The sequence below is a fragment of the Solenopsis invicta genome, chromosome 1 (genome assembly GCF_016802725.1).
Source record: "Solenopsis invicta isolate M01_SB chromosome 1, UNIL_Sinv_3.0, whole genome shotgun sequence".
Lineage (NCBI taxonomy): Eukaryota > Metazoa > Arthropoda > Insecta > Hymenoptera > Formicidae > Solenopsis > Solenopsis invicta.
The window spans coordinates 9140016-9164783 of record NC_052664.1 but is presented as its reverse complement, the minus strand read 5'-3'; the positions used below and the strand labels follow the sequence as shown (position 1 = coordinate 9164783).

The following is a 24768-nucleotide window of genomic DNA, read 5'->3' as shown; positions in this document are numbered from 1 at the left end:
TTCCTTGTGAAAAAAGGAAATAATAAATGTGTTTATATTTTAATATGTAATATATAATCAATCTTTTTTAAAAATGTTCTGGAACACTATGGACAATTTATAGGTTTAAACAAAGTATTAAAATTTTTGAATAAAAATAAGAGAATGTGATATTAATCATAAAATAATATTAATGATTATTCTTCTATGTGCTTTATCTTAAACATTTACATATAGTATATAATACTTCGTTAATTATTATACTAATTATAATCCAGATTTGAATCCTGACTGAGATATTGTTCGCAATAAAATTCTTTACAGTTTTTTTTTGGGTGAGGGAGAGATCTTATAGATGCTTCTAATATTAATTATTCTAACTTTGTGTCTATATTTCAAGTCTGATGAATATATGGCGCGCAGTTTGAATAAGTTGGAGATTGTAAAAATTAAAAATTATTATTCAGCTAAGAACCGCTGTGATTGACGTTGACCTCTTGATCTTATGATTAATTATAATATTAATTATAATTAATATATAATATTAAAAGAAAAACATTCCCCTAATATGTATTGTTTATTACAATAAATATCATCACATGTTATGGTAATTGAATTGATAAGATAGTCTGGGAGCCAATAAACATTTTGTTGTACAATGTTGCAAATTTGATTTATCAATTTTATCGTTATTTTTATGTTTAACATTAAAATGACAAAGGTAGTTAATTTGACTTCTTGTGAAATTTAAATGCTGCTGTAACTTTTTTCAATTTTGCTTCTACATGATATCCTCTTGTGGTTTTTCATTATTTCTCATGTATTTAATTTTAGTAAAAAAATTTTTCAATTTTACATATATCATAGTTGAATTTTTATTTAATTGTTTACCTAGAAGGTCGTTAAATCCGGTACTTCTAGTGCTAAAAATGTTAAATTTTGTCAGCTGGCAGACGGGATAAGGGCTGACGGGTGCAACAAAAAAAAAAACAGTGTATAGGAGTCATAATAGCAAAGCTGATTTTTTGTTTTCTTATTATTTATGATATAAAAAGTGATAGAATGACAATTTGTCAACGTGCTGTCGAGACGATAGTCTGGTATTTTCTCAAACAGAATACGATGAAAAAGAATACGATGCAATTATGTCATTTTAGCAAAGTTGAAAGGTACAATAATAATTATATAATTTTTTATATTATAAATAATAAGAAAATAAGAAAATGAGCTTTGCTGCTATAATATGAATGCACTATTTATTTTTGACAAAGTATAATGGCTCCCATCAGCCTCTGTCTCGGAAGATTGACGACAGACTTCCGTTTTAGCAGTTTTAAGCATAAAATTAATGATAAAATGGATAAACTAAGTTTGCTGAAATGAGACGCAAAAAATGTTCACTAGTTCCTGGATTATGATGCACGCGTGGAATAGGAGATCTAGGTTCGAATCCTGGCTGTGGGATTATTTTTCGTAATACATTCTTTACAGTGTTTTAAGATACTCATAATTATCAGTATGTTAAATTATTCGTCAATTTGTGACATTTTGACTTCAGTTAGGAACTGTGTTTAAAAAAAAAAACGTATATATGGAATTGAAAATTGTAAACAAAAAGTCACAATAATTAAAAATTACTAAAAGACAATGTCGGTCTTGTAGTAATCTGTAGCATTAAAATTTGCTATAGATTATTGCAAGACCGATATTAACTTTTTTCATTATATATATATCTATAACATTTATATTTAATATAAAATATATATATATTTGATATATAATAATTTAATTTTGTTATTGGAGAAAGAATTTTTATTTGTGCTCAATAGCAAAGTAACACATACACGTTTCAAAAATGTTTTACAAATGTTAATCTGAAAATTTTCTAATAATTTTATAACCGTTTTATACGTTTTAGAAATTTTGAGTTAAAATGTTTAGTCAAAAAACGATGAAACGTTTCTTTTCTGACAAGAATAAGTTTAAAAAACCATTATAAAAATCTTTCTTAACTGTATAAAAACGTAAAAATTACATTTCGTAAATTATAATTTCAAAAACATTTTTGGTATAATGTTTATGATGAAAAGTTTTTTATTAATTCTTTATGATTATAAAACAATGTATATGTTTACGAAACATGTGCTACTCGAGTACTTTCGATTATCTGACTTTATATTATATAGATTCATAATTATGCAAAATAAGTTGTAATTGAGTAAGACGATATTTGCTTGAATTCTTTTGCGATTATTAAACTCGACAAAGAGGTCTGACGATATGTCAAGAGAACGTACCCACGATAGCTTGATTTTGCAAAGATTGTCTGGAAATCACATCATCCGCGAGAGACATTCTTGTGGCGACCTTGGGCTGGCGCTCACTGTTTCCATTCTTGCGTTGCTCGTCCTTTCTAATGAGTAGAGGTAACATACTGCATATCTGATGATGAGTGATCACGATCTGTTCCAGATCGAATCCAACGGAGTTTTGAATCAGGCTGGGATTCGTAGCGGATGCTACATGGACGAAATTCGTAGGCGACGAGATGATTACACTCCTCAACTCGTCCCTTGACAGGGTTTTGTTTTTGACGCACGAGTCTTGGACGGTTCTCGAGAAAAGCACTGTTTCCGATTTTAGAGAAGTCAGCGAGCTGCTTAGAACGGATTTTTTCTTCAGATTCTTCTTCTTCTTTGGCTGTTTTATCAAATGCTGCGGTACATAATGTAGCATGTTTCTAGTGAAGCGCCTCTTCTTTTTGTGCCTCAACGATATATTATCGTTCTTACTGCTCGTGACTGATTCTACAAAAGAGCTTTCATAGATGGCCTCTCTTGTTGTCAGATCGTTTACGGACCGCGACTTTGTAACTATCTTCGAAGGAGAATTTTTCTCGATTTTGTAAATACATGCGATAGATTCGGAAATTTCTTTGTCTGAGACTTCAATATTTTGTGTGGATACTCTGTAATCTGTTATACTAATCTTTTCGTAGTCGCTGGATGAATTGGAATCTTTTCTTTTTATGGAGCATTTTTCTTTCACACATTGATCTTTAATAAGAGCTGCACCATTACCAGAATTCGCCACTGTTTGCGTATGTGCTGAATCATTGTTATTGTCGCTTTGAAAGTTTTTAATATGAGATTCTTCTTTCGTAGGTGGCTTTGTGGAAAATAAACTTTCTACGGTATTTTCTACGACACCTGTCGCATTTCTTGGTGCTTGAATTTCTTGTTTGAGAGTATTCTCGATATTACATTCGGTTCCGGAATCTAGTATTCTAGTGGCATGAATCGTCGACAGGTTCTCGGTCTTCGAGGAAGAGAAGGCCAGGCATTTCGAATAACTTTTCCATTGATGACTCGCCCCGGATTTCACCTAATGACGAAATGGGCGTAAATAAACGGACTAATTGAATTGGTCGTTACAAGTGTATAGAGAGAACATTTTAAAAAATTAGAATTATATTTTACGATAACAATGTGATCTAAATCTGTTAAAATGTAATTCAAATGTTTCTATATTACTGAGTTCTTAATACATAGTAACAATTTGTTAAAAAAAATTAATAGAAGGATAACAAATACAAGATTTATTGTTACATTGTAGCCTACACGGAGAGTAAAGATTAGGAGTATTATAATTATAAATACGGTTTATTCAGCCATATTGCATACTTAACATAGCCATGCACAACTTAATCTTAATATGTCGTATTAATATTGTACTCATAATTATAAATAATCCAACATTGTTAATGATAGCACATATGTCAGCTCAGACTTGATCACGTAACGTAGAGGAGAAGAGGGTATTATGGCTACTATCGACAATATGGCTACCCCTATTAATTCCGTTATTAGGTGACGTATTCTAACAACTGCTTATGGAGTTATTCGTTTAGTAGCTCATCGTTTTTTAGTGATGCTAAAATGACTGCCAATTGTTATAAAGCACTTTTACTTTTGAGCACCTTTAAACTTTTTCAAGGTACACTTTTAACCTTTAATTACAAATACTTCCTCATTATTCTTAAACTTGAGTGTATTATTATACGAAGGTACATACACTCGAGTATTTTTTTGTTATTTAACTTTTTATTCGGCTGTATATATTTCGAGTTATACAAAGTTGAAACAATAACATGGTTTTTTAAGCAAAATTTTTATATCGAAATATTTCTTCGATAAATCGATTGTCATTCTAAAGAACGGTGTTTAGAAACATTAGAGACATCATTTTATGCTTGTTGTTTAATGTTAAACAGAAATAAAATGATATTTTTAGTAAAATTTCTAATGGTATTTCTAAAGCTTCCAAACGTAGGAAAATTCTAAATCAGAAAAATTCTAAATAATGAAAAATTAAAAATATATAATTTTGTAACGAGGCACTGTGTTTCTTTTAAACTAAACTAATTTTTTATAATTATTTTTATGGATAGCCATATTACAACCACTTTTTTTCTTCCACTGATTATGCAGTGTATTAGACTTTTATAAATCCTAAATAATAAATATTTCATTACTTTGAGTCTAGAATCTGTCAAACAACACTCTGACTGTAATCGTTCAAGTTTCAATAGAAAATATTAATTATAAACAAAGTTACTCAATAAAATAAAAATGGGTGCCATATTACCCTCTTCTCCTCTATGCTATATTACGAGTAAAATTTTCCTCAGAGAGAATGTTTTGGAATTCTTGAGAATTTTAATTAATAAGATCAGTAATTTTTCGAGGAATTTAATATAGCTCTATGATCATACTTTCATATTCGTGCAATTTGACATGTGCTTGATCTAAGTTAAGTATCTAAACATATCTACTTTAAAACATTTGTATAGTTGCATTTTACATATTGACTGGTTAATATACTTGAGATTGCTGCTATATTAAAAAAATATAGTTGTATTATTAATTAACTTTTAACTATATTTGTAATGTTATCAGTGCCTCATGATTTCTCTACGTGTAATATTAAAATAAATATATAATATAAACTACTATATCTCAAAAATACACACTCGAGACAGAATACCGAAACGAATTAAAATGCATTTCAACGTTAAAAGTTGATATTTTCGTGTGGAATTAATGAAGTTTAGAAAGAAAATCTACTATCGTGTTAAAATGTCATGAAAATCTTTAAATTTGTTTTTTCTGTCGCCATTTGCCTAAAAAATTTGACGAAATAACCAAATTTGGATAATAGATTCATGATGTTCAGCAGGTAAAAATACATTGAAAATAACTATTCATATTTATTTCATATTTATTTTGTAAAACAGTGTTGGATAGTGTAATGTCCTCGTATATTACATATAAACAATTTCTGTCTTTACATGTAAAAATTTTAGTTTCAAAACTTGTATTGCTAAAATCTATTGTTATCCTTTGTGTATTTTTTTATTGTAATATTAAGCTAAAATAATAAAAACAATTGTATTTAATTATCCTTCTATTAATTTTTTAAACAAATTGTTAAAGTGTTAATGTAGAATTTCCAAACTTGTGTAGACCCATTTTTTTAAAAAGGCAAACATCTACGATCTATTTAGCTTTGATAGATATGGATAAGCATAGAAGGGAATGATAAATTGGTTATTTATTATACCACTTTTTATTTTGTAACTTTTTTTATAATTACAATATAATTTTTTAAATCTATTTCTCTAATATATAAAAAATAATATATGACCATGGTAAAAAAATGTCTTTGAAAATTTCTCTGAAAATGTTTGAAAACATTTTTCAGGGATTTTCAGTAATTTTTCAGAAACGTTTGCATTAAAATTCAAGAATTAACAGCGATTATTCTGAAAATCATTTCCAAGTGTATGAAAATCCTTAAATTTCATTGAAATACGAAAATTTAGAGATGTCTTTCAAATTAGTATTTTCATGATTTCTTACTTTTCACAGACTGTTAGTAGTTTCTCTAAAAATCATTTTCAAATGCCTAAAAATTTCAGAATTTTGCCGAAAATCAGGAATTCGGAGACATCTCTAGAAATAGTATTTTTATGGTTTCTCACTTTCCAGAGACTTACAGTCATCTTTGAAAATTATTTCTAACTATATGAAAGTTCCAGAATTTCGCAGAAATTCAATAGTATTTTTATGGTTGCTCACTTTTTAAAAATTTTTATTGATATCTCTAAAAATCATTTTCAAATGTCTGAAAGTTCCAGAATTTCGTGGAAATTTAGGAATTTAGAAATGTTTTGAAAATAGTACTTTCATGGTTTCTCATTTTTTTGGAGGCTTTCGGAATTTCTTTAAAAATCATTTCCAAGTGTACGAAAATTCTTGAATGTCGTTGGAAATCGAGAATTCAGAGATGTCTGTGAAAACAGTACCTTCATGATTTTTTATTTCTTACAGATTTTCAGCGATTTATCGGAAAATCATTTCCAAGTGTCTGTAAGTTCCAGAATTTCTCGGAAATTTAGGAATTCAGAGATGTCTCTGAAAATAATATTTTCATGGTTTCACTTTTCAAATTTGCAGCGATTTCTCTAAAAATCATTCTCTAAAAATCTAAAAATCAAGTGCATGAAAATTCGTGAATGTTGCTGAAAATCGAGAATTCAGAGGTGTCTGTCTAAACAGTACTGTTACGGTTTCTTATTTTTCAGAGACTTTTAGTGATTTATCTAAAAATTTTAGAATATCATTTGGGAATTCAGAAATATAATATTATTAGATACAATATGATAGTAGATAATATTATAATTTTATAATTAATAGATATAATCTGTTTTTAGTATTTCAGAATTTTCAAAGATGTTATTTAATAATTTCTTAGCTTATCTTCTTAAATTATTTATTAATTTATTGTTTTTAGCGGCATTATTTAATAATTCTCACATTACAAATTGTCTTTTTATTAAAGTAATACGATTTGAAAAATTTGTGTTTATCTCAATAAACAATTTCAGTCATTAATTTGTTGATTATTCAGTCCTGGGTTGCAATCATTAAATTATTTATGAATTTTCGCTGGTATTTGTATTAAAGAACAAATAGCTTATTGATCGTAAATTCTCGTAAAATTTCATTAATCAAGAGTATCCTAATCATATTCCGGACTGAGAAACTTGAAATTGTTAAAATTGTAAAAGTCTCTGAAACTACTTCCACAAATTCAATGAAAAACTTTGAAAATCCTTGAAAGTGTCTGAAAATCTCTCAAAAATTGTTTGTAAAACTTTCAAAAGACTCTGACTATCCCAAGCAGCAGACATTGTTTTTTAAATGTTTGTTTTTTATTAATATTCATTTTCTCAACTAATTTTGGAAAAAAATATTTATTGGACATTTACTTAATACCTTTTTTTCATTAAATATTCATTGAAAATAATGTTTTTAAACGTTTATTTAATATTTTTTAAGTATTATTTATGAATTATTTATTTGAGAAAATAATTTCAGTAAACATTTGTATAACGTTTACCTAATATTTGTTTCAATACTTATTCTTCATTAATTGTACTTGTGAGAAAATAATTTTAGTAAATATTTTTTTAACGTTTACTTAATATTTTTTAAGTACTTATTAGTTTTTATGAAACATTTATGTGAGAAAATTATATTAGTAAATATGTTTCAAATGTTTATTTAATATTTATTTAATATTAATTTTTATATTTATTTTTCTGTAAAATTATGTTTACTTAATGTTCATTTAATATTTATTTTTCAATTATTATTTATTTTAAAATCCATTTAAAAACCATTTAAATTTTAATGTATTTTACATAATTATTTGGAATAAAAATTTTAAATTAAACAAAAACTTTTTCATATTTAATTTAATTATTGTACCATATTAATTAATTTTTTGTTATATTTTTATTTAAATAAATAACAGAAAAGTTATTTCAGATACTATTTATTTGTGAAAATCATTAAAAATCAATAAATAATATATTTTAACTGTAATTTTTTATCTTTTTGATAACATATATTATATGTTATCAAAAGTTGATAACATATACATATTATATATTATATGTTATCAAAAAGAAAAAAAAAATTAAACGGTAAAACAATTAAACGGTACATTTTGATCTGATTTATTAGTGATATATATGTATTAACATAAAGTGTTCACAGGTCATTGCTAGGAATCAGTTCGTAGAAGTTGCAGACATCAAATAATATTTGATGCGATTACGACTTGAATGGGTGACTGCTTAGCAATTTTGAAAAAAAAATTTCTGAGAAAATATCTCTGCGAAGTTAGTACCCCAACAATTTAAAAAATTGGGAATATATAATAATATAATTCTAGCATAGTGCCTAGTTTCACAAAGAAAAAAATTATTTTTTGATTTAGAAAAAACATTTATACTTTTACTTTATTTAATATTAAGAAAATATTTTTTACAATATAAAATTTTACAATACAAATATTTTTTTAATGAAAAAAAGATCTATCCCATTTTTAATAATTTTGTAAACGTTTTTAAAAACAATTCTGAAATAATTTTAAAAATATTTTTTAAATATTTTTCCTACTTGAAACTTTAAAAAATTGTTTGAAAAATATTGAAAATTTCTGAATAATTTTCTGACAAATTTTGAAAGTCTGTGAACACTAACAAATTTTACAAAAATCTTTGAAAATTATTGAAAAATTCTCTGACAAATTCTGAAAATGTTTGAATATACTAAAATAAATTTTTTGAAAATTTGAAAATTATTGAAAGTCTCTGAAAGTATTTTGAAAAAGTCTCTGAAAAGCTCTGAGTCTTTGAAAGTTCTTGAAAGTTTCTAAAAGTTTCTATTCTGAAAATCTGCGAAATTACGGGCATTTTTAGGAAATTTTTCTGATTCTTTTAAAAAAATTTTTAAAGATAATCAGAGAAATGTTTTCATCATGGAAAGTTGTAAAGAATAAAAAGAATATTTTCTAATTCGGTAAGTTTTGATGTCAAAATTGAATCACTTTTATGTGCAAAAAGTTTGATAATTGTAGTTTATTTCAAAATTCGATTTTAATTCCATTGATTTCGCAGCTTACTAAAAATTGACTTGTAATTTCCAATGGGTCGTAATTCACAGTTTAGGAAACTCTGTGCTAATAAAATTTCATATATTGTTTGTTTTTTTTAAAATGATGCTACGTTTCTCTAAAAGAAAACGTTATTTCAATTAAAAACGTTATTTTAATAAAATTATTTTAATTAAATAATGTTCTATCAGCAATGATCATTGAATCACATTAAATGCCGCTTGTATGATGAGAGAATTAAAATCATAAAATCAATTTTAGACATATAGGGTTCAATAACAAATGGAAAAAATGGGCAAAAAGTTTAAAGAATAATATAAATAATAATATAAATAAGAGACGAGATAAAGAGTAACAGGTAATTATATAGTTTAGGTGATCACTTCTAATAACTTTAATCTTGACATACGTTGTCAAAGTCAAAGTCATTGGAATATAGTTCCTTAAATTATACGAGTACCAAATAATAAATTTGTAATTAAAGCTTCTTTAATTATAAATGTTTAAATATTTACATAACAAAGCATCTAGACGTTATAATTAAAATACGAAGCTTTCACCGACATTTTTTGTTATTTTAAATTTTGTAATTCTAAATATTTAAATAATTTTACATAAAAAGTCTAAAGAACGTGAATGTTCAAACATAAATGTAAATGTTAAAATTTGTAATTAAAAAGTGAAGCTTTAGTCGTAATTTTTCGTTTTTCTGATTTTTTATCATCTGAAATCACATTGTTAAGGAGGATATATGAAAAAGGCCAAAATTTCATTCCAAGCAGAAATCTAAAAAAATAATTCTTTAGTGTTTCTTGATGTGTATGAAAAATAAAAATAATATTTATAACGTCGACTAGTGTGGGAAAAACTGCTGATAACAATAAAATACCATACAGAATACTGATCACATGGAAATAAAAAAGAAACATAATGTCACGAATATATTACGTATTTTATATTTTCAAAAAGATTATTTTCTCTTTCTCATATATATATCAAGAAACACTCTATGGAATAGTCTTTTTAGTTTTTTGCTTGGGGCAAATTTTGACCATTTTCATATATTCTCCTTTTCTCCTACTTACTGCCAAACACTTTGTATATTTAGAATTTTAAATAAAATTAAATAAAGTTACCCAGATAACCAAGCGAGCTTTAGCACATCGAATAAATTAATGCACCGTGTGTGTTGTGAACTTGTCGTCATTTTTTTGATATCAGAATCTAATGTGAAATTAAGTTAATAACAGAAAGATCAAGATACATCATCAGTTAATAAAGATTTTAAATGATTGCAAAACCACAGATAGTTTGTGGAAACATTTTGTCCTCAGATTGCCGAAATTGAATGCGACATACATGATAGCAAAATGATAACATATTGTTCTTATTTGGCTATCTTGATAAATAAAAATAAAATTTGTTGTGACGAACAAAGAGTAATGTTCCTTGTAATAAAATGTTTTATTTTATTGTAGAAAAGATGTGACATTCGTCGTTTTGTGTGACTAAAGTATGCAATAATTTTGCAGAAAGCAATGCGTCGACAGTAAACGGTAAATTTTTTCTGTTGGTCGCATTCCATGCTTTTAACAAAGGATGGAACTTGGTGATATAAGAAAATCGCAGTTGCTTTGCAATAAAATCATATCGAGTAATAAAAGTTATTCGATGGTGCCTTGGTAAAGTTTTATTTTAGCTGTGAATTCAGTTTTTTGAATAGGACTGCGTTTTTTTTTTTAATTTCGCGAAAATGTATATAGTGAGGGATTGAGGAGTTCCAGCTTCGTGATTCTTATCTGATATTAAGAGCGATCAGAGCTAATAAGTTACTTCTTTGATTATTTGCATCATTTTGCTCGTGTATCCACATGTGCATATATCGGACGTATTCTCACTCCGTTAAGTCTTGTGTCTACGATGCTAGAAATCAGTCCGAGATCTTAAATGGAGAGAGAATGGATCAATCGCATTAGTCAGATAGTGGAATTGTACAAATATGTAATTTGGCCGATCTTCTTTGTCCGAGATATTGAACTAATTTCTAGCATCGTGGATATTAGCCTTAAAAGAAAATTTATTTGGTTCCTCCCCTTGCTAAGAGCCACGTAAACTTTTGCTTTTTACATTTGGATTATGTGTGAGAATAATCGTGAGTTGTTTTAAATCTTTAAGAGTTTGAAAAAATCTATTTCTTGTAATACAGAATTCTATTAAATTGTATAAATTGTAATAAAGACTGAAAGGTTCAGTAAATTTTTTACTTGACATTTTTTTAATTATCTTTAAATCATTTAAGAATATTCATAAAATCGGTTTAATCGTTTTAGAATTCTTTTATCTATCCTTTTTTATTTTCAAAAAAATATTTATATCTAGATATTAAAAACCTAATTAAATTAAATATACATATTAAATTAAATACTAGTAATGTAATTAAATGCCTATTCTGTAAGTTAAGATTATTTACTTAGATCGCAAATTTAAAAATGACGGTATCTATTTCGGTTTTTTAAAAATAGATAAAATCTGGATTCTAAGACGTTTCAATAAAAATAAAAACAGAATATCTGTATCAATATTGACATACCTTATACGATGGACGTTTAGTCGAAGCTTTTCCATTTACAAGCCTTTTATCTTTTTTGTCTGGCTTTTCTGACTTATCTGTAACATTGTCGCTCTCCACAGGAAGCAACTGAAGCGGTAATCTCGTTCGTTTTAGAGCTAAGCTATCAAGAGTGGCGTAAACGACCTTGTTAGAGATTAAGGCGGCCTTGCCGTTTCCATGCAGAAAACTTCGATTGGCAGTGGGTGAAGGACTCATTTCGTTCCTTTTTAATCATTTACGATTCACTCTAGTTTCGTGTAAACATCACCTCACATATTCTTGTTTTTTTTGTTCGTACTTATTTTTCTCTTCTTTAATCTGAAATCTTGAAAAAAAATGCTTGATTGTACTTTTACCGTGATTTTGTATTTTAATCTTTAGTTTATCATTTTTATTATGCCTGGCAGATATTCAATATTTAAATAAAAATACAGATTCGATCTACTTCCTTTTTCTTTCTACTATTTACTTTTTATTTCTAGTATTATTTTTTTTACAATATTTAGGAAACTTTTTTATATTAAAGATTTACATTCATATATTGCACTGTTTACAATTAAAAAAAAATTTTTTTTGCCTAATCTTATTTTATGTATACATACTCTTAACTATAAATCGCTAAAAATTGGAGATATACATGTTAAAATAAAAATTGTTGTATACCTTCAATTTTTGGCAATACATAATTACGAGTTACACATATAAAATGAGATTAGGTAATTAAACTTATCTGGATAGTTTCCTATTGTTCGTCCTACGTAATTCTCTATCATTCTTATTATTTTGTTAGATAAATTGTTAATTTAGAAAAAAAGTTAATAAATTAAATGTTTCAAAAATAATTAAAGTTAAATATTAAATAATTATTTTAAATAAATAAAATTAATTAAATTAAAAATTAATTTAGTTAAGTTAACAATTATTAACTGTTTAATTTTCTTATTTAACTTTTAACTTTTTAATTACTACTTCAATCCTGATAGTAATAATGAAATGTTTAGAACTTGATGTATATTTTTTCGTGTTCTGATCCTTCATTTTTAATTGTCATTTTATTTGTCTGACATAAGAAACATCGCATTTTTATATAAAATTTTCTATTATAGGATAGAGCAAGAGTGGCGAAGTAAGACAGGATGTTCTCTGTATTGCGCGATTTGAATGCAGGAATCAATATCGAGCATATGTGTTAAATATGGCACCTCGCTCGTTAAAAATTATCCATGAGCCAGCGAAGTAGGCAGTTGCGTTATTGAGTTAAACCATTTATATTTTTTTGCGATTATCTTGTGACATTTATTTTATTTTTTCACTCGTGACATTAAAGTCGAGTATTAAATTATAGTAATTCTCTTGTAAATGCATGTTTCTAAGATTTAATAGGTTATAGGGTAAGAATGTTATTTTCTACTTTTGTAAACAGTATTTGGAAAATTATTGATATTATTTTGATTAAATGAGAAGGGGCAAGATATGATGCAGAGGAAAGTGGAGTAATTGATATATATATTAGGCCTATAACTTGAAACTTGCTGAGGAACACTTTAACTCTTATGAAAGCGTCAAAAAATATGTGGATAGCCTCTAAAGATGAGTCATTCTTTCGCCGTGGAATCTGCTTATTGCCAGAGAGATGGGAAAAAGTTATATCTAATAATGGCCAATACTTTGATTGATGTATTTTTTTCATTTGTTTCTTAACTAAAGCTTTAATTGTTGCAAAAAAGGCGGGTTTCAGATCATGCATTTTTTTGATCAGACTTGAAAATTTTTTCTTGAGAAGTTAATTGTTTATCTAATTTATGTTGGTATTGCAAAATAGAGCTGTTTTTTAATATCTTTCTGTTTGTGATGTCTTTTCAAATTTGTAAAACAATTGACTCACACCATTTTTGTTCTCCACAGCTCATATATGTATATTACGTTATGGATGCCTAAGAAATTTTAAAAACAAAATATTGTGAAGATTAATCAGATCAAACTGAAAGAATTATATATAGCTTTTTTTCAATTCGATCGCAACTAATCTTCAACAATTTTTCGTTTCCAAATTTCTCGGATATCCTGTATATGTATATTAAATAATTTCTTAATTCAATTCTGTTTTATTGAAGATAAGACCCAAAGACTATCTATTCTCCAACAAGATATTTATAACTAAATTTAAATTGTTTGTTGATTAATCGAATGAGACAAGAAAATGATACTGTCAACTTGTAAGTTATAAATTGTTTCAACTTTGTAACAAATTTAGTAGTTAGAAAAGAATGATAAGTACCTAGCCAAGAAAAATTTTGTGAAACTAATTTGAAATAATCGTGTCATTGATCACTTTAAGAATATTTCAAATATGTAGAAAATTGATATCACGATTTTTTTTTTTATTTTAACAGTAAATTGTAATCTTTTATGCTAAGTATTAAAAGTTAATATAACTTCATATATCAATTTGGATAATAGGTATGTTAATATGACATTGTCTATATAGAGATAGTAAAGAAATAATTAAAAAAACGTTTATTTTAATGAGATAAAGAAGACTGAACTCATTATGTTTAATGTTTTTAAAAATTTTTTTTAAATATTTTAAAAATATTGTTTGCTATTTGGATAGAGATTTAGTCATTGAAGGCATTAAGATGAATTAAATAAAAATTTAATCATTAGACGAATTTATGTTAATCATAGAATTTATGATTATTCATTCTTTTTTAATGGCATATATAAAGAAATACTTCTGGAATCTATATTATCCCCAATCGTAACAGACACAGTTATGCAGGATTTAGAGAATAATGCATTTAAGAAATTAGGAATACAATTACTACTTGGATAAAGGAATGCTTGGTTACTAATTGGATAAGGGAATATTTATGAACATTAAGTGAGATTAAAACATCTCTTTTAAAGATTTTTTTCTTTAATATTGAGTCATACAAATCGATTTTCACAAAACTTTCAATGCGTGGTAAATTATCATATGATTTGATATTGGTACAATATAAAGCAAAGGGGTAAAACGTAGTGTTTTTTGAAGATATTAGTGTAATTTAATTTTGAAGTTTTTTTCTCAAAAACTGATGTATTTAAACGAAATAATAAACGAATGACTTAATTAAAATATTTTCCTCGGTTTTCTATAATTTTTATATTTTGGCGTTATGACTGTGTTTCAAGTCCGATAAATATGCAGCACGCATGTGTAATAAGTTGAAGATTGTAGAAAATAAAAAAAATTATTATTTGATACACACTAAGAATCGCTGTGACTGACATAAATCTGCTGATCTTATGTTCTACAACTTTTTCCCATTTTTCTGATAAGAGATGGAGTCCGAAGCGATAAAAAGATTTTTCTTTAGAGACAGATTCAATTTTCAATGAATTTCGCATTTCTTCAAAATTATGAAAAAGTGTATTCTTTAGAGCATGTTGCATCAACCGGAGCAAGTCATAATCAGGCGGTGGATTGTCTGGAAAATACGCGGGGTGTGATAAAACTTTCCATTCCAGCTCTTCCAGCGTTTGCTTCACTGATAATCATAAGGTATAAGAGCGTTGTCGAAGAAGGATTACTTTACGTCGTTTATTTGTAATTGGCGATCATTTCTGGTCCAATCGCTTCGATTTGTATAATAATCGATAAGCATCAATGATGACAGTTTAATTCGAATGTAATAGTTCATAGTACACCTTTTTGATTCTATTAAATACATAGCAATACCCTTAAATATTGAGCCTTGAAGTGGATGTTGTTGGTTGACTTGGATCGATTAATAATTCTTTTCTTGTTTAGGATTATTGAAATAGATCCGTTTTTCATTCTCAGCAACAATTCAATAAAAAAAGCTCTTCTTTTTTTGTCTAGCAATCAACGAAATGCAAATGTTCAATCAGTTTGCAATGGCATTTTCTAATATAATTGATGCGAAACCCGTTTCCTTTCTTTGTTAATCTTTCCCGTAGCATGTAAACGTTTAGTAACTATTGTGCAATCAAGATTTAATACTCTGGTGGATTGTGCTGGATTTTTGTCCAATAATGCGTGCAAATTTGCATTTTCTAGCTTTTTTGATTGTCCCAAGCGATCTTTATCGTTAACATTGAAATAATCACTTTTGAACCAATCATTTGAACTAATATTCATATTCTTAATTGATGGAGCAACATTACCATAAGTTTTTATCTGAATTTTATGACCTTTAATCGCCGTTTTCTTCTGATTCAAAAACAAAAGGAATCAAAAGGGCATATCAAAAATGTTTTTTAGAAAGCTCCATTTTTAAGATGACGTGTATTGCGTCTATTGTTAGTAAATGACTAAATATCATGGAGTGCATCTCATCTTTTGCAAAACCTTCAAAACTCAATCACACTTTTAATATTTTTTTAAAGATACTAATCTAACTGGGTCGCTATTTTTATGTAATGCAGGAAGATCATATACTTTTGATAATGGAACATAAGTTCAACTTATAAAATTTTTGCTTAGAAATGTAATCCTTTGCGAGAGAACCACCTCTTCGGAATAGTGCTCAACGTTGCCTCTAATTTTCTAACACGATTCTTATTTACAGTAATATAGGTTTCATTATCACTCAAAGTATCAATCATTTTATTGTAATATTGCGATTTCCCCAATGTAACTGTGATATTCCCCTTGTCAGCTATTGTGAAAATAACGAGGATTATTTCGACAAAATGATTTAGTTGAAAAACTTTAACAATTTTTGATCGATGATGTTTAAACTTGTTCTTATATCCAGAAACCGATTAAGTTGAGAGACCACTGCACAAGAAACTTTCGATTTTATATTGTTATTTGTATGTGTAATATTACTTTCAATATATAGTATATTTTTTTATTATCTATTCAGAGAATTTAAAGAAAATTTCTGTATTATTTTATGTAACGTGTTTTTTTCCCAACTTTTATATGTTATATCATTGATCTAAATTGAATTTAACTCAAAATATGCTGTTCTATTCGCAGCAGATATTGATGAGTTTGCGTTTTTTATATGTATTATTACGTGTTCTTGGATTGCAGCACAATAGTAATCACTCGAATTAAAAGTGCAGGAAGAAGAATCATCGTCGTAAATTGTGCCATCCAACACAAAGAGGATGTAAAAGATCGTACGTTTAAACATGTTCCGCGAAACTGCTGATAAAGCCGCGTTCATGTGTGTACCCTTATCATGGGTATCGCATTTATATATTAATGTTGATTGCGATGCTGTATTAGCAGTCACAATCGTCTATGCAATACACTGAAAGAAAAAAATTATTTGATTTAAATAAATGTGTTATTAATACTATTTCAAATAATTATTTTATATAAATCAATAATATTTATTTTAAACAAATAATATTCACTTATTTTATGTAAATAAATTATTTGAATAGCACCAAAACATTTTTAGATGAATCAAGTAATCTTTTTTATTAGTGTTGATATAATTTAATAATTATTTTTATCGTTATATAACTAAATATTTTTTCAGTAGATGCTTCTAAATTTTGTGATATACGTTAAATATTTACAAGATTTCGTATAATAATTGATACAATTATTTATTTTTATAAAATGTGAAATTACGAATTAAGAAGATAAATAATTGGTGAATTAGCTTATTGCATTTTCTATTTGTTGTCACAGAAAACAAGAACTGCTATTTGCTTCTTAAGCTGTTTCTTTTTGTTTTCCTTTCACGATCTTTATTCACCAATAATTATCTGTTATCAGAGGAATTATTTATTCGAGGAATTTAAATCTCTGTTATTAAAGTAAAAAACCGCTCATTCTTTTAAATTATCAAATAAATTCAAATTGTATTTTGTACAATAAATTAATTTCAGTTTTTTCTAATGTATTTAATTTTTTTGTGATCGAATTTTGATTGACTTTTATGCGATTGTATTTTATATTGTTATCGTTACTCTAGCTCACTCAAACAAATTTGTTAAACAAATTATTATATTAGCTTATTCAATAATTTATTAAATATATTTCACATGCACACGCACACATGTGCACGTGCACACGAACGTAATCGCGCACGCAACACACATACAGAGTAAACAATTAAAATTAGCATGAATTTCAAGTAGTATAATTAAGACATTCTAAGTTAGAATACCTTGCTTGAGTTAGAGTCTTTTAATTGTACTACTTGAATTTTATGATAATTATTAAATTTTTTACTCTTCAATAATATAATAACAATTGACTACCCATACAGCACAAAACTTGCAACAATATTGTTGCAACGTTGCAGCAATATTACAACGTTGCAGCAATGTTGCAACAATATTTCTGCAGTCTTCTGTGCAGTCTTCTGTGTATGAGTATGCTTATTAATGGTGCACGGCAACATATGCAAAATATTAAAAAACATCATGAATAAATGCTTGATGTTTTTGATGATTTTTATGTGACGTTAATATTTGCATTATATTAAATATCTTAAAATTTTACTAATTCAAATGTAAAATATTTTAAAAATATAAATAATAAGTTGTTACATTTGTTTGTTTAATTCAAGATTTAAAATACCTTTTCATTTTAAACTCATATAGCATTAATATTGCAGTCGCGACAGTACATCGCACATTTCGCACAAAACAGCTGCGTGACGGCGGTTTATTGTTAAGTCGTCCTTTATTGACTCGTCAGTCGCATCACGTCGCGCAAAACTCGTTTACACTTTACGTAAAGTACGACAATTGCAATGATCGTGATACTTGTTCCGCTTGATTTCTCGCCGAAGCTTTGCCTTCTAGCCTCGACCTTCTCGAAGAGCTCCGTTATGAGCAAGGAACTCGTGCACATCCGTATATACTTTACAAACACTTCGCACGTGCGTTCGTTTAACGAAGAGTGCGATGCGACGCAGCAAAACGAAACGTACAATCACGCGGCGCGAAGCACACTGATCGCGCAACTATCTCAGCCACGCCAGCGCCAATGATCGATCGTTGATGAGTGGTAGTGCGGTGACAAATCACGCGGCTGCACACGCGCCGGATTTTCGGAACATTCTCGCGCACGCAAGGCTCGCGGTAATCAGACTCGAGGATTGTCGGTACTGTTCGGCGATCTTCGGCGAAATTCGCATGTCAGTACCGTAGCGCATAGATCAGCGATCCATGGATCGTTGAATCCATGGATTCTTGTGTTGCTTTCGTTGAGCAGCTTCTATGAATTTATGCAATAAGAAAGAAATTATAAATTAATTATTAAATCGTCACGCTTTTCGTTATTTCTCGAACGTTTAAGTATTGTTAAATGCGCTAAGTGTAATAATTAACAGTGTTATATTAAGATTATAACCACATAAGTTTGCAGTAGTTACTAAATTAAATATACGAGGGTTATTCGAAAAGTAAGTCCGGAAACAAATATGGAAATTATAAGAATCGGACCTTATTTTCCGAATAACTCTCGTATTTATAATTTATTTAGTCATCCTCGAACGCATCATATGCCGGTGGAACAAAACTTTGCTTTCGTGCCGTTTAAATTCTAGTTGAGCAATAAAATTAGTCAACCGTAATGTCATATTACTGACATCTTGCAGGCATATTGTTAATTTATGTTTCTACATTACTCCGCAATGTTGCATTGCAATTTGCAACATTGAAATATTGCAACATTGCTGCGATGTTCTGTGCTGTATGGAATAGAGATTGATATTATAGTGGAGATTTTAAATCCTTTTTTTTCTCTCAGCTTGAATCTTCTTTTTTATTCCGTCTTCACACAGCAAGCAATCAAAATTTTATTGGGGGGGAGGGGCAGAGTCTCTCAGACTGTACAAGGTGTTTAGAGTTAACACAAAATGTATTAAATCCTAGCATCCACGTCACCCACAGATCTGTAACTTTGAAAATTTTTAAACTCTGTTACACTATATCTCTAAAGAGAAAACACATTTTTTAGCTTATAATGTGAAAATGATACTTCGATAAATACAATAAACGAGACCTGAATTAAAAATATTTTATTTTCAAGTAATTTTAATTGTTTAAAAAAAATGTATTGCAAAAATTTATAAAAAAGTTAGTGCTTTGAATAAAAAAATTTCAAATTTTTTTAAAACTTGAAACAAAAAACTAGTGGAGATTTTTTAATTAATTCTGTGGAATAACAAAAAAAAGATATGAATTGCTTTAAAAAGTTTAATCATTTAAAATGTCGAAAATCGACATTTTTTAAAAATCAACAAATTATGAATTTGCAAATGATTTAACAAACAAAATGTTATTATTTGAATAATATAAGGTAGATAAAAAGTTTTAATGAACAAATGTTATTATTATATACAGTATTAAAAACTATATACACTAATATTAAAACGTCATAAAATTAAATATATTTTTAAGTTAAGTATTAAAATATATTAAAGGAGATCCGGTAAACGCCAAATTCTGCCTTGTAATAGGACATAAACTAATCTTAAAACCTCATTTCTTAGACTAAGAAGTACGAAAATAATCGTTATTTACACAAGAAATGGTGGGAAAGTTGTGAGAAAAGAAAGCTATTAGGCTTTATATTGGTTTATATGTAGTAACCAACAATATGTTCTCTGTAAGATAACGGTTTTAATTATGGGTCGTGTCTTAATTATAGGTCAAGTTTGTGAAATAAAATGTACACACACATACACACACACACACATACACACACACACATACACACACACACACACACACATATACACACACACACATACACATAGTACTTGAGCAAACAAGGCCCAGTATTAAATAAAGCCTACTTTAAAATTTACCATTTGAAAACGCGCTTTATGTTTAAAATATATGCTTAAAAGATATGTCATAGGAAGTAGATAAAGACGGACTAGGAAATTAAAATCGGTAGCAACACGTTTATTCAGTGCAACAAAAACTTGTAACAAAGTGGGTAAATCGGACGTTTTTATAAAAATTTTTTGTAAATTTAAGTTTATTAACATTATTTTATGATTTATTACAACATATTATAATATTATTCAACTTTCTAACTATAGAAAAAACAAATATATATATATATATATAGATAGATAGATAGATAGATAGATAGATAGATAGATAGATAGATATATCTGTAAAACAATTTATTTTGCAAACTTGACCTATAATTAAGATACGACCCATAATTAAAACCGTCATCTTATAGAGAACATATTGTTGGTTACTACATATAAACCAACATAAAGCCTAATAGCTTTCTATTCTCACAACTTTCCCATCATTTCTTGTGTAAATAATAATTATTTTCGTATTTCTTAGTCTAAGAAATGAGTTTTTAAGATTAGTTTAGGTCTTATTACAAGGCAGAATTTGGCGTTTGCCGGATTTCCTTTAATGTATTTTAATATTTAACTTAAAAATATATTGAATTTTATGACGTTTTAATATTAGTGCATATAGTTTTTATTAATGTATACAATGATAATATTTATTAATTAAAACTTTTTATCTACCTTATATTATTTAAACAATTAAGTAAAGACTCTCGAGATTTAACTAATAATTAATAAATTGCATGCAAAGAATGTGATGCATTATACGTAGGCCAAACGGACAGAAAACTAAAAACAAGAATAACCGAATATCGCAACAATATTAATTTGAACAGTAAGAATTCCTCGATAATTACGGAAAACAGAATAGAATTTAATCATGAGTTTGATTGGAAAAAATCGAGGTCCTAACTCGGAACGTTTCCTTAGTAGGCGATTAGTGTCCGAAATGTTGCACATTTGGATACAAAAGAATGGCTTGAATTCACAATCGGACACTGAATGCTTGCATCATGCGTACCTTCCTTTACTGATTGTGAGTAAATTGTGAACTTAGATGTTAAAATTTTTTTTAATGCGTCCATAATTTTTTTCAATTATTTATTTATTTAACTTTTTGTGTATTTTACGATCCGACTCTCAATTATTTATTTTAAAAAATTTTTTATAATCGAATTTTAATGTCTTACTTGTAATTTATTTATTTAATCTCTTATCGACCGACTCACTCTTATTTATTTAATTATTTATGTATTTCAACTTTTATTCGACGGACGCATTCTCAATTTAATCTATGTATACATTTTTTTCTCGTAGTCAGAGTTACTTACTTATGTCTAATTTCTCTATGACTTATATACTTATGTGTTTTAAGTTGCCGTTCTATATTTACTGATATATAATATATCTTCGATTTGCTTTGTGTTTATGTATAACGCTCATTCGCTTGTTAACCACTGCATCGGAAACATCCCTTACTAACTGCGGCACTCTCAATACCGCTTTTGATAATTACAAGCGTTAAGCTCTTTTATATGACTTTGCTGGTCGTCGATAATTTTTGATGGTGAGTCACTCAAACCTTTTCTTTCCTGCTGTAACTATTTCGTAACATTAATTATAAGGTGATCAAGTTTTCCCCCATATCATATTCGGGAAAGTTGCACTTTGGATTCAGCAAACCGGCAGTAACAACCATATTGGATTGACGATGACTAGACCATTAATTCATTAGAAAGATGCGCTTTTTGTTGTTAAATATACACTACTCAAAAGAAAATAGGGAACACTTTCCAGACACCAAAAATTAGGCTATTTTCAAATGACTGTAACTCGGTGAAAAATCATCGTAGATAAAAAATAAAAAAAGCATTTTGAAGCTTGAAGATCCAACTTTAACGCTCTATCAGCAGATTTTCAAAATTCTTTTAACTTCCTTGTCTTATGCAGTAAAAAAGCACACCCTGTTTTGTTCCTTAAAATTTCGTATTTTTGACACTTTGCAGTTCGACCAACAAATTTTTTTCGAACAATTCAAGTAAAGCTTCATAAACTACAACATTTTGCCTACAAAATGCTTTTTTTAAAATTTCTCTACGATTTTTTTGACCGAGTTACGCTACTTTGAAGCTAAACCTGCATTTTTTACAAATGATATCCGTACTCCGTGAAAAATCATCGTAGACAAAAAATCAAAAAACCATTTTAAAGCTCGAAGTTCCAGCTTTAACATGCTGTTAATGGTTTTCAAAAATTTTCTCAATTTCTTAGTACTATGCCCCAAAAAAGATACACTGTTTTTTCCTTAAAATAACGTATTTTTAACAGCCTGTAGCTCAATAAAAAAATTTTTCTCGACAAATCCAATGCAAGTGCCATAAAGTATGACATTTTCTCTACAAAATGCTTTTTTTAAAGTTTTCTCTACGATTTTTTTTGACCGAGTTACAAGACTTTGAAGATATACATTTTTTACAGTACATTTTTCCGAAAAATGACGTCTACCGCCGACATTAGCATTACCCAATGTGCACCACGTGGAGGTTGTCGGTCGGATTTTTGCACATCGTGTGTGTGTGTGTGTGAGTTTGTGTGTGTGTGTGTGTGTGTGTGTGTGTGTGTGTGTGTGTGTGTGTATGTATGTATCACAGCAGAGATAAGGACCCCGCAGTTCGTCACTTCTGCAGTATTTAATGACTCCAAACCCTCTCTGCTGTGTGTGTATGCGCTCGCGCGCATGAGAGTTCAATAGTGTGTATTTCCTCCTCTCTGATCAATTACTGCTTGCAAGCGTTCTCGCATATTTATACATCTTGCAATACGATCTTGCGGAATGTTGTGCCAAATTTCCGTTAAAATTTCTCCCAATTCTTCTAAATTTCGCGGCTGTTCCTCGCGACGCCTTAATCGTCGTTCCATTTCATCCCAAATATGCTCGATTGGATTTAAGTCCGGGCTATTGGCGGAATGATTTAACAGTCTAATTGCGTGTCGTTGAAAAAAACGTCGCGTTATATTCGCCGTATGAGGTCGAGCGTTGTCCTGCATAAAAATAAAGTTCCGACAGGTTCGATTTAATAGCAAAACGTGTGGTCGTAGAATATCGTTGATATAACGAACACCCGTCATTGCCGGAGGTGGCAGGATCACTAGATCACTTCGTCTTGTAAGTGATATACACCCCCACACCATCACGGAACCGCCGTTGTAGGATCGTATTGGCATAACGCAACGTCGATCATAGCGTTCATTTCGTCGATGCCAAGTACGTATACGAGCATCATTGCCATAAAGGCAAAAACATGATTCGTCGGAGAAATATACATTTCTCCAATCCTGTGAACTGTAAACATATAGTCGTCTTAGTCTAAAAAAATCTCTTTTTAGACAAAGATGACCATATGTAAACATTGCATGCTCAATACAATAAAATTTTGTTTAGTACGCCGGCGATACTCGCAGTGTGATAAGCGACACGGAATTTTCAAAATGCCGCGTAGACATTTATCGGCCGTAGAAGTTGCACGCATAATTGCGCTTTTGCAACAAGGTTTTAGTATGCGTTATGTGGCGCAAGATATTGGTGCATCTATGTCCGTAGTGAGTAGAGCTTGGTTACGATATCAAGACACGGGAAATTACACGAGACGTGAAGGTAGTGGTCGTTCTCGATTAACGACAAATAGACAAGATCGAGCCATTGTTCGTTATGCATTAGAAAGACGAATAATTACCGCAAGAAACATTCGTAATGACATTCATTTGCGCCATGTGTGCGAACAAACAATTCGCAACCGTTTGGGAGAAGCCGGTCTTCGTTCTCGTGTTCGTGCACAAGTACTAAGACTCACACTCGTACATCACCAAGTACGTTATCAATTTGCGCGCGATCACATAAATTGGACCGCTAGGGATTGGAGAAATGTATATTTCTCCGACGAATCACGTTTTTGCCTTTATGGCAATGATGCTCGTATACGTACTTGGCGTCGACGAAATGAACGCTATGATCGACGTTGCGTTATGCCAATACGATCCTACAACGGCGGTTCCGTGATGGTGTGGGGGTGTATATCACTTACAAGACGAAGTGATCTAGTGATCCTGCCACCTCCGGCAATGACGGGTGTTCGTTATATCAACGATATTCTACGACCACACGTTTTGCTATTAAATCGAACCTGTCGGAACTTTATTTTTATGCAGGACAACGCTCGACCTCATACGGCGAATATAACGCGACGTTTTTTTCAACGACACGCAATTAGACTGTTAAATCATCCCGCCAATAGCCCGGACTTAAATCCAATCGAGCATATTTGGGATGAAATGGAACGA

General features: G+C 28.9%; 1 protein-coding gene across 1 annotated transcript in view; it reads right to left on the bottom strand.

The window, feature by feature from the left end:
* LOC105205641 overlaps positions 1–18644 on the bottom strand; it is an 87208-nt gene extending 68564 nt beyond the window's left edge. The window contains exons 1-3 of the mRNA XM_011175063.3: positions 18177–18644; positions 11597–11942; positions 2277–3363 (exon numbers count right to left, since the gene is read on the bottom strand). Coding sequence (XP_011173365.2) covers positions 2277–3363; positions 11597–11833 — 1324 coding nt within the window. The 5' untranslated portion in view covers positions 11834–11942; positions 18177–18644. The remainder of the gene's footprint in view (positions 1–2276; positions 3364–11596; positions 11943–18176) is intronic.
* Positions 18645–24768: the final 6124 nt, after the last annotated feature.